The sequence below is a fragment of the Artemia sp. Qi Xiang Cuo genome, chromosome 4 (genome assembly GCF_049724085.1).
Source record: "Artemia sp. Qi Xiang Cuo chromosome 4, ASM4972408v1, whole genome shotgun sequence".
Taxonomy (NCBI): domain Eukaryota; kingdom Metazoa; phylum Arthropoda; class Branchiopoda; order Anostraca; family Artemiidae; genus Artemia; species Artemia sp. Qi Xiang Cuo.
In genome coordinates, this window is record NC_142797.1 from 29,604,173 (window position 1) to 29,619,026 (window position 14,854).

Sequence of the window (14,854 nt, forward strand, 5' to 3'; positions counted from 1 at the left end):
GAACAAAAAGCTCCTCCCACTTATTGGTTGAGCCGGCCAAGTGGTTTTGTCAGTACTTGTTCCGTAGATGATTATTCCTTGTCTAACCGTGAAAAGATCTAATGCCGCTTATGTTTATATCTGCAAAAACGTTCTCTGGAGCACTCGCACCTCGGTCCGGGTTTTTATAATGGGTGAGATAGGGAAAGATCATACTGGATAATTATATAAACTGTGGTCTAGCATTTATTATTTAATTTATTGGCTCGGAGCGATTAAGTAGTACAAAATTTTGCGTCTAGAGGCGCGGAGGTACGCTGGGTCATTTTTGGAGAGTTTTGACTGTACTTGTTCAGTAGATGATTATACTTTGGTGTAAACGGACCATAAGTGTGTCATTCGAATTGCACTTTTCCACAAATTGCAGTACCTAGACACTAAGCGTAATATTTAAGAAGCAGAAGAAAGAGATTGAGAAATTCATTGCCATCATCAACATATTATATATTTTGTTTTAAATATTTGGACATGAAATGACTTTTAAATATAAAAGAAAATCTTTAGTGGCTTTCATCTTAGCTTTAGCAAATTTTTCAATCTTATTAGCAGAAAATCCAGTTACTGTTTCTCCAAGTGGCTCTCCTTGTAGTCCTGATAATCTAAATTCTGTGGATGGGGAAAAATGTGTTGTAAATAAAACTCTGCTGACAGTCACTATTTTGACAAACAGGACAGAAGTTTCTGATACAAAAGAGCTCTTGGGTCCTGAAATGTCTGGAAGATGCTCAGGGAAAATAAAGTAGGTTCTGAGTGATAGGCCTATAGGCTAGGGGATAGCCTACCACCAGATGACTAATTTGACAGTGTATGTATATACAAATCTTTAAATTAGCCAACCATCATTTTAAGCCTAGGAGTCAATCTGGACATAAAGAAACATATTAAGAAAACAATTTTTACTCCATAATATGCCAAATAATCCTAGTTAACACATTTTGCAGGGGGAGAGCCTTTATCTTCACTTCTTTCCTTGTTTTTACAATTTCTCTAAGAAATTCATGAATTTCTTAGGAACTAGCCGAATGTGCAAATATATAGCATAGGCCTACCTAGAATTGCATCCTCAATCTAAATTTAACTTCCATTTGCATCACAAATGAATTTTACTCCCATATTAGCCATATGGTGGATGTCCCCTAGGCTAGGGCTTGTATTTAGTGAAATGTACCCTTTTGAGTGAAAGTTCATAGAAAATTTGCAATGGGCTATATAATTTAGCTAGGATGAAAGTGAAAATGTCATTTGATACATTTTTCTATGTTCATTCATAATTCATAGTCTATAAAATACCTTTGGGGTCCCTTTAAGGGCTCAAGATGCAATTAGCCCCAGAAGCAATTATTGAGTTATGAAAGAGCATAAAAAAGGCATCAAATGATGTCTCCACTTTCATCCTAGCTAAATTACATGGCCCACTGCAAATTTACAAAATTCATAGCCTATTTTGCTTTTATAACATAATCTTTGAGGAATTTTCAGTTTTTTCAGTTAATTCACCAGCTAGGCTATAGGATTCTACTATAGTCTACCCAGTGGTACTGTTTCACAAAAATAATGTAGGAGGTAGAAGATAAAATACTGTTTTTACTTTAGGAAAAGGTAATACTACAGAGATAGGGTACTAACAGTGCAGAGTTACCACTCTTCTGAGAGAAACATTACCTACAACAAAAATAGCAGTACCATTACATTTTGATCTCATGCTCTTTCCAAATATCATGGTTGCTTATCTTGGTAAAAATTCACAATTGCTACTCTTGATGAGGAGACATGGTAAGAAAACAATTCTTACTTTCAAATATGTATAATGATCCTAGTTAACATATTATCCAAGGGGAGAACCTTTATCCTCAAGTCTTTCCCCTTTTTTCCTTTGTTTTCAAACTTAAAAGAAAATAAATTTCAATTTTTGCATGCTCTAAGTGTAATATATAAATCTTTTGAAATTGTTTTTTTATAGATGGTATTCATATCTTAGAATGTGTTTAAAGAATAAAAAAAAAATTATTATTAAAAAAATATAAAAAAATTATTATACCCCACCCCCCTAATGTGCAAATACATAACCAAAATAGCATTCTGGTTCTAAATATAACCTTCATTTATATCTCAAATAAATTTTTCCCCCACCCCCCTGCAGGGGCAGATCCGGGATTTTTTTTTGGGGGGGATGCAAAACAGGTTGATCCAATAAACATGCATTAGGAGCAAGTTTAATTAATGCAAACTTGTGTTAATTAATTGAACTACACTACTTTAGACTATGTTGGGGGGGGCCCCCCCCCCCCCCCCTCGCCCCTCCCCTGGATCTTCCACTGCCCCCCTGATGTGCAAATATATGCCCTGATTTGGATATATTTAGGGGTTAGGGTACAGTTCATTTGGTTATATTTATGTTCAGAATGCAATTTTGGTTATATATTTGCACATTAGGGGGGTGGGGGTATATACTCTGTATGTATATGTATATTTATAGCCATGTTTTGTATTTTTGCCACTGCTTTACCTATCATTAAAAAAAAAACAGAATTCACAATGACCAAAATGAATGCTATCTATAAAAAAACAATTTATAGCAACAATTTCAAAAGATTTATGCATTGCACTGAGAGCATACAAAATTATATTTTTTTTTTCTTTTAAGTTTGAAAAAGAAGGAAAAAAGGGGAAAGACTTGAGGATAAAGGTTCTCCCCTTGGATAAGATGTTAACTAGGATTATTATAGCCTACATATTTTAAAGTAAGAATTGCTTTCTAAATATGTCTCCTTATCAAGAGTAGCAATTGTAAATTTTTATCCTTTTCTGACAACCCCCTCACCCCAATGGTTTTATTCAAAGCCCTATGATATATATGAAACTAAAGAATATACTAAAACAATAAAATTCTTGCTTTATTTTATGCAGCATGTTTCTATTTAGTAGCTCTGATGGGAAAGAGCATTAAACAAAGAAGTATATTTAGAAAGGGTAAATTTACAGTTTACTGCATAAATTAGCTAGGATAAAAGTGAATATGTCACTTGAAGTTTTTCTTGTGCTCTTATATAGTTGAATAATTGTTTCTAGGGAAAATTCCATTTTGAGCCCTTAATAGGGCATTAAAAGGTGAAACAGTCAATAGTTGCTAAAAGTATAACAGAGTGTTTAAAAAAAGACTGCCTTTCAAGAAAAAATTACCATTTGTGGCTTATTCAGGAATTGTAATTAATATTTGCCTTAGTTTTAATGGCAAAATGTTATTTAGAAAATAAATTTGCAGAATTTTTAAGAAAGAGCTTGAAACCCCTCAAAATAATATCAGAAGCAAAATTCATGTCATTTTTGAGGGTTTTCTAGCTTATTCTAATTTTTGCAAATTTATTTTCAAACTAACACTTTACTTTTAAGACTAATGAAAATAAATTCATTTATTTTCATTCCTAAATTCAACTCCTAAATTGGCTACAGTTGGCAATTTTTTCTCACTAGCCAATTGTTTTTTTTTAGAAATATGCTTTTAAACTTTTGGGAACTATAGACTGTTTCATCTTTTGATACCCCATTAAGGACAAAAATAGAATTTGCCCAGAAACAATTATTGGATTATGAAAGAACATTAGAAAATAATTCAAGTGATGTATGTTGTAAACTACAAATTTACCTTAGAAAGAGCCTAAAGCAAATGATAATAGTAGCAGGGTTGTTACTAGCCAGAATGGGGGGGGGGGGGGGATAGCAAGCAATTTTACCAACTTGTTCATCATTTTTACCAACTGTTTTATTTTCAAGAATTAGCATAATGTGAATTTTGAGTGCAATATGTAAAATCACTGCATGAGTCAGTAAAACCATTGCATTTAACAACAACAAAAAAACAAGTTTTTTCAACTGAAAGTAAAGAGCAACATGAAAACTAAAAATGAACAGACATTATTGTGTATACAAGAGGGTTCCCTCCTTTTTTGGAAACTATGGACTGTTTCATCTTTTGATACTCCATTAAGGACCAAAATAGAATTTGCCCAGAAACAATTATTGAATTATGAAAGAGCATTAGAAAATGTATCAAGTGATGTATTCACTTTCATCCTAGCTAAATTATGTTGTAAACTGCAAATTTACCTTAAAAAGAGCCTAAAACAAAGGAATATAGTAGCAGGGTTGTTACTAGCCAAAATGTTGGGGGGTAGGGGGGGGGGGTGAGCAAGGAATTTTACCAACTTGCTGGTCATTTTTACCAACTGTCTTTTTTTTTTTCAAGAATTAGCATAATGTCAATTTTGAATACAATATGTAAAATCACTGCATGAGTCAGTAAAACTATTGCATTTAATAACCAAGATTGAGATTTTGGTAAATGTCTTGTCACTACTTTCAAGCTCTTAATTTAACCAAATGGAAAGTTGTGGCACCATCAGTAAAATCATGGCAGGAGTCAGTAAAACTGCTGCATTTATTGACCAAGTTCAAGATTTCTGTAGATGACATGCCAGTCTTTTCATGGTCTTTATTTAACCAAACAAAAATGTTTTGGCAGAGTCAGAAAAATTATGGCACTGCACCACAGTTTTACCAACTCATTTTTTTTTACCAAGTTCCCAAAATATTGGGAAGGAGAGCCCCCCCCCCCCCATACATGATGACCCTGTCTAATAGTAGTAACCTTTTTGTTTCAATATGTTTCCTATAATATGCAGCATATTTCTATTTACCAGATTAGTGTTGTTTTCCACATTTCAAATCATTTCATAAAATATTTTGTCTGCAATTCCATTGTAGCTGCTTAATCAAAACCAAATTTCATTGAGACTTAGGCAGTTTAGACTGGAACTTGTTATAGACAAATAAAAACATCAAAAATATATTGATAGGACTTTAGGTCTATATTGGACCATCAGGATTGGGTGCATTGTCAGAAAATCTGCTAATTAATGATCAAACAGTTTGTGGTAATGAACTGTAAGTAAGGAGCAACTTGGCTAAATAGTAACCAAAACTCTCTAAAAAAACAGAAATTTTTGTCAATAGATGCATAAAAAGAATTGGATTTTTATGCTGATTCCAAATATATAATATTTATTAATTTTAGTATCACCCATCAAAAGCTAGAAGCCTGAAAAATATTGTCTGATTTTTGAAAAAGGGGGGAAATAACCCCAAAAAACCAAAGAATCTTAATGACAATTGCACCATCAGATTCAGCATATTAGAGAACCTTACTGTAGAGGTTTCAAGTTCCCTTCAGCAAAAAATTGGAAGTTTTTTTTTTTTTTTTTTTTGCCTGAAGAAATATCACAGATGGGTGTTTGTTTGCTGCTATTTTTTTTTTTTCAGGTATAAAACCAACTGTCATAGAAAATCAGAAAAGAGTGTATTTGAATGGAAATTAAAAGTTATTAGCCTATGCCCTTTCTAAGTGAACAAAAAGATTGGAGACCACTTAGCCCCTCTCCCACACCTCCTTTTTCCCCAAAGTCATCCAACTAAAACTTTGAGATAGTCAGTTTGATCAGCATAGTTGAAAAACCAATAACTATGCCTTGGGGGTAATATGAATCCCACATTCCCTGGGGAAAGGACTGTAAATTTTGAAATTTGCCCATTGTCTGTGCACTGTATTTGTTATTGGGAAGTATACAGACATTTTTCAGAGGAGGAGAGGAAATTTTCTGCTGGGGGTGCAATTCCTTGGAAGGGAAGTTTTCTAGGGGTTAACCCTCCAGGGGAAATTTTTACAGTGGTGGGATTTGACAGAAATCCTATACAAAATTACTTTTATTTGTCACTTTCTTTTTGCCAACTCAATTTTGCATGTGGAGATGCTCTGGAGAAATTTTCAGTGGGCTTAGAATTGTCTGGGGAATTTTTTAGTGGTGATGGGGGATTTTCAATGGGATGAATTCTCTATAGAATATTTTTTTGCAGGAGACATTCTTCATGGAGAAATTTTCTGCAGAAGCAACTTCCCACCAGGGGGGATTTCTAATTTCTCCCAGAAGGGGGTTTTGTGGGGTAATTGGACAAACAATTAGAAAATAAAGTCTTTTTCAAATGAAAGTATGCTAAGGATAATTTTTCAGTTGGGTTCATCCACAAGAAATTTTATGGGGGGAGTTTTCAGTGAGGATAGAATTGTCTGGAGGGAATTTTACAGGGTAGGGAGCATTTTACCTGAGAGGAACTTTCTACAGAGGAGTCCATTGCAAGGGAGAAAATTTTTCATGGATGGGGGAGCAGATTTACCAGCATTATTTTAAAAACAATAAGAAATTAAACAACAACAACAAAAAAAGTTTTTTCAGCTGAAAGTAAAGAGCAACATTAAAGCTAAAAATTAACAGACATTATTCTGTATGAAAGAGGGTTCCTCCCTCCTTGATACCTTGATTTTTGTGCTAAAGTTTGCCTGTTTTCCCCAATTTTCTAAAAATCACTCCTGAAACACAAGGGCCACTTAATTAGAATAATAAGCTTTTTTTAAAAGTGCTAAAAAAAGAACTTTACAATGAAGAACAAGGTATCAAGGGGGTGGGGCAACCCCCTCATCTATGTTATAATGTAATATATCCCTAGGATATACAAAAACTAAAAGGAAATAATAACATAATGATATTCTTACTTAATGATATCTAGCATGCTTTTATTTATCAGATCTACATGTTTCCTTCCATTGATATCCACATTTTTAAATACTACTACTAACAACTCACTGCACCAAGCTGCTGAAGGCCAACACTGCTATTCATGCTCCTCCTGCATCCCAATCTATTCAAAGCTTCCCTCTTTATGCCCTCCCAAGAAGCTCCCACAGGACTGAAATAAGAAATCTAATGGTACTAGTTATTTCATTAACATTTTTTCTTCAGAGAAGCCTTAACTTTACAAAGTTACCAACAGTCTATCTAAAACTATCAATATCATGTCATAGATTCAGAACCTTCTGTTCATATCTATGAAAGATGGATATAATAAAAAAAAAATTGTCCAAGATTAGCCACTGTCTCAGTACCAGAGATTTTACCCAAGACTAATTTGAAAATTGTGTTTGGTTTATATTGTTTCTTGTGTGTATTTCTTATCAACAGCTGGTTTGTAATACTAAATAAAGTCAATGTGCAAAAAAAAAAAAAAAATACCAAAGAAGCAAAATTTCGTTTATACCTTAGAACTGAGGAGGTGCCCACTTTCAGAAATCATTTAGACAAGGTGAAAGATGCCTAGCATGGGGGAAGTCTGCCTAGTCTGATAGAAACTGTGCCAAGAATGATAGAAGCTATGCCAAGTTTTGTGGGAACCATGTAAAGTGTGGCAACGCTGCACACCACACAGCATTCTGACAAGTACACCAGGTGGCAGAAAGTGGGTGGCCCCATTAACAAAGCTGGGACACAATAGGAATGTTAGCAATTAGTATATTAGGAATAGTATTAAAAGGGGTATTGATTTGTATACTCATCTTGTAGGCTAGTTAGTGAACCAGGGGCGGATCCGGGATTTTTTTTTAGGGGGGGGGGGGGTGCAAAATAGGTTGATCCGAAAAAACAAATTTAGGGGTGGGGCAAAATAGGTTGATCCAATAAACTTGCATTAGGAGCAAGTTTAATTAACGCAAAACTGCGTTAATTAAGTAAATTACACTACTTTAGACTACGCTAGGGGGGGGGGCCCTTCATTTACCTGGCTCAACTGTTTTCCAAGATAGCAAAAAATTGCATATCTAGAATTTTATCGAGATGTATTTCTTAAATTAAAAAAAAGAAAAACCCATTCAGCCTATGCCTTAAAACACTAAGCAAATAATTGGACTTGTGTTTAAAAAGTTAATCATCAAAGGATTGTAGACTTAAAACCAAAATAAGGAAAAAAAAAATCTTCTTTTGAAAGTAGAAACAGGCATAAACTTGTCTCCTATGTGAAGGTTTAGAGATGTGAGCTTGAAACTTCTTCCTGGTGCATGATTCAGGCTCTAAATTCATCCTTAAAATGATGTATATAATTTAGATCTATCATTCAATGCATTCTAGATACTAGTTACTGGTAAAACAAATCCCATTTTGAATTATCTTTCCAACTTATCTCATTTCCATAGTTAACAGGCATAGACATGTATCCTATGCAATTTTCTAAGCTTTAGAAATAGGGAAGTAGTAGAGGTTTAAGCTTAAAACATCTTAATAGGCCATGATTTAGGCTCTGAGATCATCCTTAAAATGAGTTTAGTTGTAATTATATTAGAGGTAACACTATAGTGTTGCCTATAGTAAAGGTCATATGGCTCCAATGTTTTATTATTATTTATTTATTTACGTATTTATTTTTATTTTTTCCAGAGGCACTTCATATGGAAAGGGAGCTCATTCAATTGGAAATTGAGATTTCTAGTGTCCTTTTTAAGGGTCAAAAGTGGTTGGTAGTCAACTAAAACTCTGTCCACGACCACCATTTCCCCAAACACATTCAATCTAAACTTCTAGATTGATATTTTATTCAACGTAGTTGATTTACATATGAAAACTGTATTATAGGGGTGGATAATCCCCCACGGCCCTAATGGCAAGGCTTGGAAGTTTAGCCGAAGAGGCATATAAGGGCTCATTAAATTGGAAATTCAAAGGGCTAGTACCCTTTTTAATAGTCAAAAGGCCACTAATCCCCCTCTCACACCTACGTTTTCCCCAAATACGTACAATTCAAACTTTGGTATAGCCGTTTTGTTCAACGTGGTTGAAAATTCTGGAAATTAGGTCTCTGAAGATGACAACCCCCCACAGCCCTCAGGGTAAGGCTTGTAAGTTATGCCCTGGGGACATATAAGGTTTTTATTGAAAGTGTTGTCATAGAAACTTCAAAAAGGGCTCACTTGATTGGAAATTTAAATGGCTAGTGCTCTTTTTAATAGTTGAAAGTGATTGGAAAGCAGCTAACACCCCTTCCACACCTACCATTCCCCTAAACACATCCAATCAAAATTTTGAGATAGCCATTTTTTTAAACATAGTTGAAAGTTCTGGAAATTATATCTTTGAGCATGACACGCCCCCCCCCCCAAGGTCTTGAGGGCAAGGGTTTTAAGTTATGCCCTGGGGGCATTTATGGTTCTTATGGAAGGAACGCTTGTATAAACTTCAGAGAGGGCTCATTTGACTGGAAATTGAAAGTTCTAGATCACTTTTTAAGCATCAAAAGATATAAGTTATGCCCTGGGGCATATATGGTTCTTATGGAAGAGATGCCCATACAAATTCAAAGAGGATTCATTTGATTGGAAATTGAAAGTTTTAGTTCACTTTTTAAGAGTCAAAAGAGCTCCCCCCCCCATGCCCCTTTTTTTTGCGAAATGCATCCCATAAAAATTTTGAGATAGACATTAAGTTAAAATTTGTTCAAAAGTCAAATAACAAAAACTCAGGTGTTGACACAACTGCCCAGGGCCTGGGGTCAGGCATTTTAAGTTATGCCCTGGGACATATATGGTTCTTATGAAAGGGATACTCATATAAACTTCAGCGAGGGCTCATTTGATTGGAAATTGAAAGTTCTAGTTCATTTTTTAATAGTCAATAGAGATCTAAGGGCAACTAGCCCCCCCCCCCCCCTCATGCCTTCTTTTTTTGAACCCATCTGGTGAAAATTTTGAGACATCAACAACTTTCTACAACAACTTCTTTGATATGAAGTGCCCTGCTCTAATGGAAAAAATTAATGAATAATACACTGTGCCAACATCGTTCTTATATGCCCCCAGGGCATAACTTAAAACCCTTGCCTTGGGGGTTGTAGGGGAGTGTCCTCCTCTTTACTTAGTCCCCGTTTCTTGTTCCATTCCCGATTGTCCCCGTTCTTTACCTTCGCAGCACGATCGCACTGCCTATGAATCATAAAAAAACTGTCTATATACAACTTATAGGCCCCCTGGGCATAACTTACAACCCTTGCACTGAGGGCTCTGAGGGGTTAGCATCCTAAAAGATCTAATTTCCAGAACGTTCAACTACGTTGAACAAAATGGGTATCTAAAAATTTTCCAATTGAATGAGCCTGTTTTGAAGTTCCTACAACAACGCCTTCTATAAAAACCTTATATGCCCCCAGGGCATAACTTAAAACCCTTGCCCTGAGGGCTGTGGGGGAGTGTCCTCCTCAAAAACATAATTTCTTTCTGGAAATCAACTATGCTGAACAAAATGGCTATCTCAGAACTTTGATTGGATTATTTGGAGGAATGATGGGCGCGGGGGGGGGGGGCTAATTGCCCTCCAATCACTTTCAAATATTAAAAAGGGCACTAGCCCTTTGAATTTCGAATTGAATGAGCCTGTTTTGAAGTTTCTACAACAACGACTTCTATAAAAACCTTATATGCCCCCAGGGCATAACTTAAAACCCTTGCCCTGAGGGTTGTGGAGGAGTGTCCTCCTCAAAAACATAATTTCTATCTGGAAATCAACTATGCTGAACAAAATGGCTATCTCAAAATTTTGATTGGATGTGTTTGGGGGAATGATGGGCGTATGGGGGGGGGGCTGGTTGCCCTCCAATTACTTTCGACTATTAAAGAGGGTACTAGCCCTATGAATTTCCAATCGAATGAGCCTGTTGTGAAGTTTGTACGACAACACCTTCTGTAATAACCTTATGTGCCCCCAGTGTCTAACGAAAAACTCTTGCCGTGCGGGTTGTGGGGGAGTGTCCTCCTAAAATACGTATTTTCTTTCTGAAAATAAACGACCCTGAACAAAATGGCTATCTCAAAATTTGCATTGGAAGTGTTTGGGGAATAATGGGCGTTGGGCGGGGGGCTAGTTGCCCTCCAATCACTTTTGACTATTAAAAGGGCACTAGCCACTCCAATTTCAAATCGAATGAGCCCTTTTCGAACTCTCTACAACAAGTCCTTTGATATGAAGTGCCCAGGTATGGAGAACCAAAAAACAACACATTGTGCCCACATTGTTCTTTACTTAGGCAGTGCCAGCGCGCTGCCTATGAAACTATATTTGTCTTGAACAAATTTATAAAGAACTAATAAATTAAACTGAATATTTCATGTATAATGATGCTAATTGCTGAAAGCTCATCTGTTCAAAATTTTACTATAATTTTAATGTTTATTTTCAATATTAAGTACAAAAGAAAATATTTGAAATAAAATTGGTTTTCAGTTGAGGATTTTAATCCTTGTTATGCTCCATGATGTCATTTGTAGGAGTGACTTTCTTGTCTGGCTGCTTATTACTTCTTGGTTGTGGAGCTACTTCTCAGCTGAACAGAAACTCTTGGCGTAGCCACTCTAGTATAGAGTCTTTATTATTTGTTTAGGCAATTGTATGCCAAAAAAGAAGCTGAGTGCCAAATATGGTGTAATACTAGTATTTAGGTCTTTAATAAAAGAAAGGTTAAGATGCTGAGGTTACATTTGATGGATGAAACGTGAGAGCTGCTAAAGATGCTTTAGCAATCCATCCATCATAAAAAAAACATGATATCCTCAAATGGCTTAGGAAGAGTTTACAAGAAATCAAATAAAAAGCTTCGTAGGAGGGAGTAGAGGGAAAGTTCTTAATTTATAACGGAAGAGGAGAAACAGAGATATATGTGTTTGCCTCAGGCACTTTAGTGCTTGGTTAGCTATTTGAAGTTTTAGAATTAGTTGAGTTTGACCATGAATGCTTTCGAAACTTTTGTAATAACTGGTTTCGTGTAAAATCTCGGCATGCCAGACAAGGTGCTGTTGAGCTAGAAGCTACTACTGATTTTATTAAAGGTTCAATTTGATTCCAAATTGGTAATACTTTTGATGCTTCATTTTTCCATCTAGGATATTATACACCCACATGGGTGACACACAAAAGTTCATACCCTTAGTTTGGGCAGTGCAGAACATATTCTCCTTGTAGGCATATTTTTGTGACTTCAAACATTCTATGTGGTCATCCTGAAATTTTTTCTAATACTACTTGGAACCCAATGGACATTTGAGTGACCCTATTGGATTTTTTACTCAAATCAATGGCTTCTAAAACCTTCGAAACAATGTATTTTATTGTACAATATTGTCTATTGACATTGTAATTAAAAACAGAAGGATATTTTCTTGGAATAAAAAATAAAATCACTAGCCTTATAATTATAAAAGAGTGTAATAATACAATATGTCCCAATCTTCTTAAATTTAGTGGGACCTTCTAACTGGAATTTCTCTACAGTTTGAATTTTTGACTGTGTGCATTCAGTATTTTCTATTTATCGAAGGATAGATTAACATCTAAAAAATTCATTGTTGGGTGCATAATATTTCCTTGATAGGTTTTTGCATTAGTATTAGAGGCTTGTAATTTTCTTTTTTTATATACTTTGTAAGTTCAGATTATTTTGAGAAAACCCAGTGGAGTTGCAGGTCAAATTTTTTAATGGCAACTCTCATGTTCACACCCAAAGAAGTTTTCTACATATTATTGTGTGAAGAATATTTAGTCAAAATCGCATACTAGGTATATAGTCTAGGTAGTTCAAACCTAGGTATCTCTTTTTTCATTCTTATTAACCTAAAGATTTTGTAGTCTTAATGAGGTTCAATCTGTCAAGGCTGACTGTTTAAAATCTGTATTCTTTTTCTCAAAAAAGAAAATTTTCTTTTTCTTTGCCTACTGTATAAATTAGTGTTCATTAACGTAACAATGACTCTTTTTAATCCTTGTAGGTTATCTCGAAATGAATCATTCTTTACTGATGGGTCAGGGAACTATTCACTGGAATCAAAGTGTACATGGCTTATTGATGGAGAAGGGCTACTAACAAGACTCTATGTGGATGACTTTGCAACTGAATGTAGCTGGGATCATCTCTATATTTACGATGGTGATTCTGTTCATTCCAATTTACTTGCTGTAATCAGGTAATTTGATAGTTATTTTTGCAAAGATTAAAAGCTTGTTTGTCATTGACAGCCAATAGAATCATCCTTATTTAGTTAATTTTGATTATTAAAAAATAGTTACCATAAACGCATGCCCTCCAAATGTCTCATTATGATATGGAGGAGGGCGATTGCTTAAGTCCTGGACAGTACTTTCACTTTCCTTGAAATTTTTGGGCTTTAGAAATTACAATGATTTCTAAATGTATAAATGTTAACACAAAATGTAAATTGTTAATTTTTTGCAGAGATACCAGAGAACTGAATTCTCTTTCGGAGAAATCTTGAGAAACCATAACAAATTTGGGGATAGTGGAAGCATTGGTCCAGGGTTGTCACCCAGATGATAAAAACCACACAAACTAAGAAAACCACACTGAATTGTATACTTAGACTGAATATATGTTTGTTTTCGACTTGGGGGCCATAGTATTATAGCCAACAATCATAGTCCCATGAAAGCATCACAATACACATATCAGACCAAAAATGCTCAATTTGCATGAGGTAAAGCTTCAATAGACCATTACCATTTATTCCTTTGAGTTCATTGGGTATTTTCTAACATTAAAATTTTCTAAAATTTTCTAACATGCTCATACTTTGTTATGGAAACCTTAGTTTTTGTCTTTGGCTCTTAAGATAGGTTTATATTAGATCAAAATCCTAGCCAATTCTTTGGTTTGGAGGAGGGGGGTAGTGGTGTGACTCAGCGATCTCAACTGCTGTGGATCTGGGAGCTTACAGTTAAACAAATCTCCACATAATATCTGAACTTAAGTTGCCAAGCGAGGTGGAAAATGTCTGGTCCTGCTGCAAACAAACATATCAGGTTAGTAAATACCGATTTGATGACATTCATATAGAAGTCTTTGTGCCAAAAGCTCTTAGCCATCTTAACAGAGACAAGTGAAAGAATTGCCAGGGTGTCATTTGTTCTTTACTGAAAACAAAATATATAATAAGCGTTTTATCACGTTCATTATAATGTGAAAACTTTATAATGGAATATATAATATAATAAAATATAATATAAAAGAAAAATGTGAATTTAAGATGCCAAGCGAGGTGGAAAACTCCTAGTTCTCCTGCAAACAAATATATCAGATTAGTCAACATCCATTTGATGACGTAAATACAGAAGCCTTCATCTGAAAAGCTCTTAGCCATCTTAAGAGAGACAAGTGAAAAAATGGTCTGGGTATCGTTTGTTCTTTACTGAAAACAAAATATATAATAAACAGTTTGTCACATTAATTATAATGTGAAAACGTTATAATGAAATCTATAATATAATAAAATATAATGTAAAAGAAAATGTGAATTTAAGATGCCAAGCGAGGTGGAAAACTCCTAGTCCTGCTGCAAACAAACATATCGGATGCATCCATTTGATGATGTAAATACAGAAGCCTTTATCTCAAAAGCTCTTAGCCATCTTAAGAGATACATATGAAAAAATGGCCAGGGTATCATTTGTTCTTTACTGAAAACAAAATATATAATAAACAGTTTATCACATTAATTATAATGTGAAAACGTTATAATGAAATATATAATAGAATAAAATATAATATAATAAAAACATGTGAATTCAAGATGCCAAGCGAGGTGGAAAACTCCTAGTCCTGCTGCAGACAAACATATCAGATTAGTAAATGCCCATTTGATGATGTAAATATGGAAGTCTTCATCCCAAAAGCTCTTAGCCATCTTAACAGAGACAAGTGGGAAAAGGGCAAGGGTGTCATTTGTTCTTTGCTGAAATCAAAATATATAATAAACAGTTGATTAAATTAATTATAATGTGAAAACATTATAATGAAATATATGATATAATAAAAATAATAAAAAAAACAAAAAAACATGTGAATTTAAGATGTCAAGCGAGGTTGAAAACTCCTAGTCCTGCTGCAA

At 34.7% G+C, this 14,854-nt stretch overlaps 1 protein-coding gene across 1 annotated transcript in view; it reads left to right on the forward strand.

Moving 5' to 3' along the window:
- The first annotated feature begins 502 nt into the window (after nt 1–502).
- Nucleotides 503–14,854, forward strand: part of dsd (attractin-like protein dsd) — a 119,159-nt gene continuing 104,807 nt past the window's right edge. The window contains exons 1-2 of the mRNA XM_089087485.1: nt 503–778; nt 12,722–12,916. Coding sequence (XP_088943611.1) covers nt 513–778; nt 12,722–12,916 — 461 coding nt within the window. The 5' untranslated portion in view covers nt 503–512. The remainder of the gene's footprint in view (nt 779–12,721; nt 12,917–14,854) is intronic.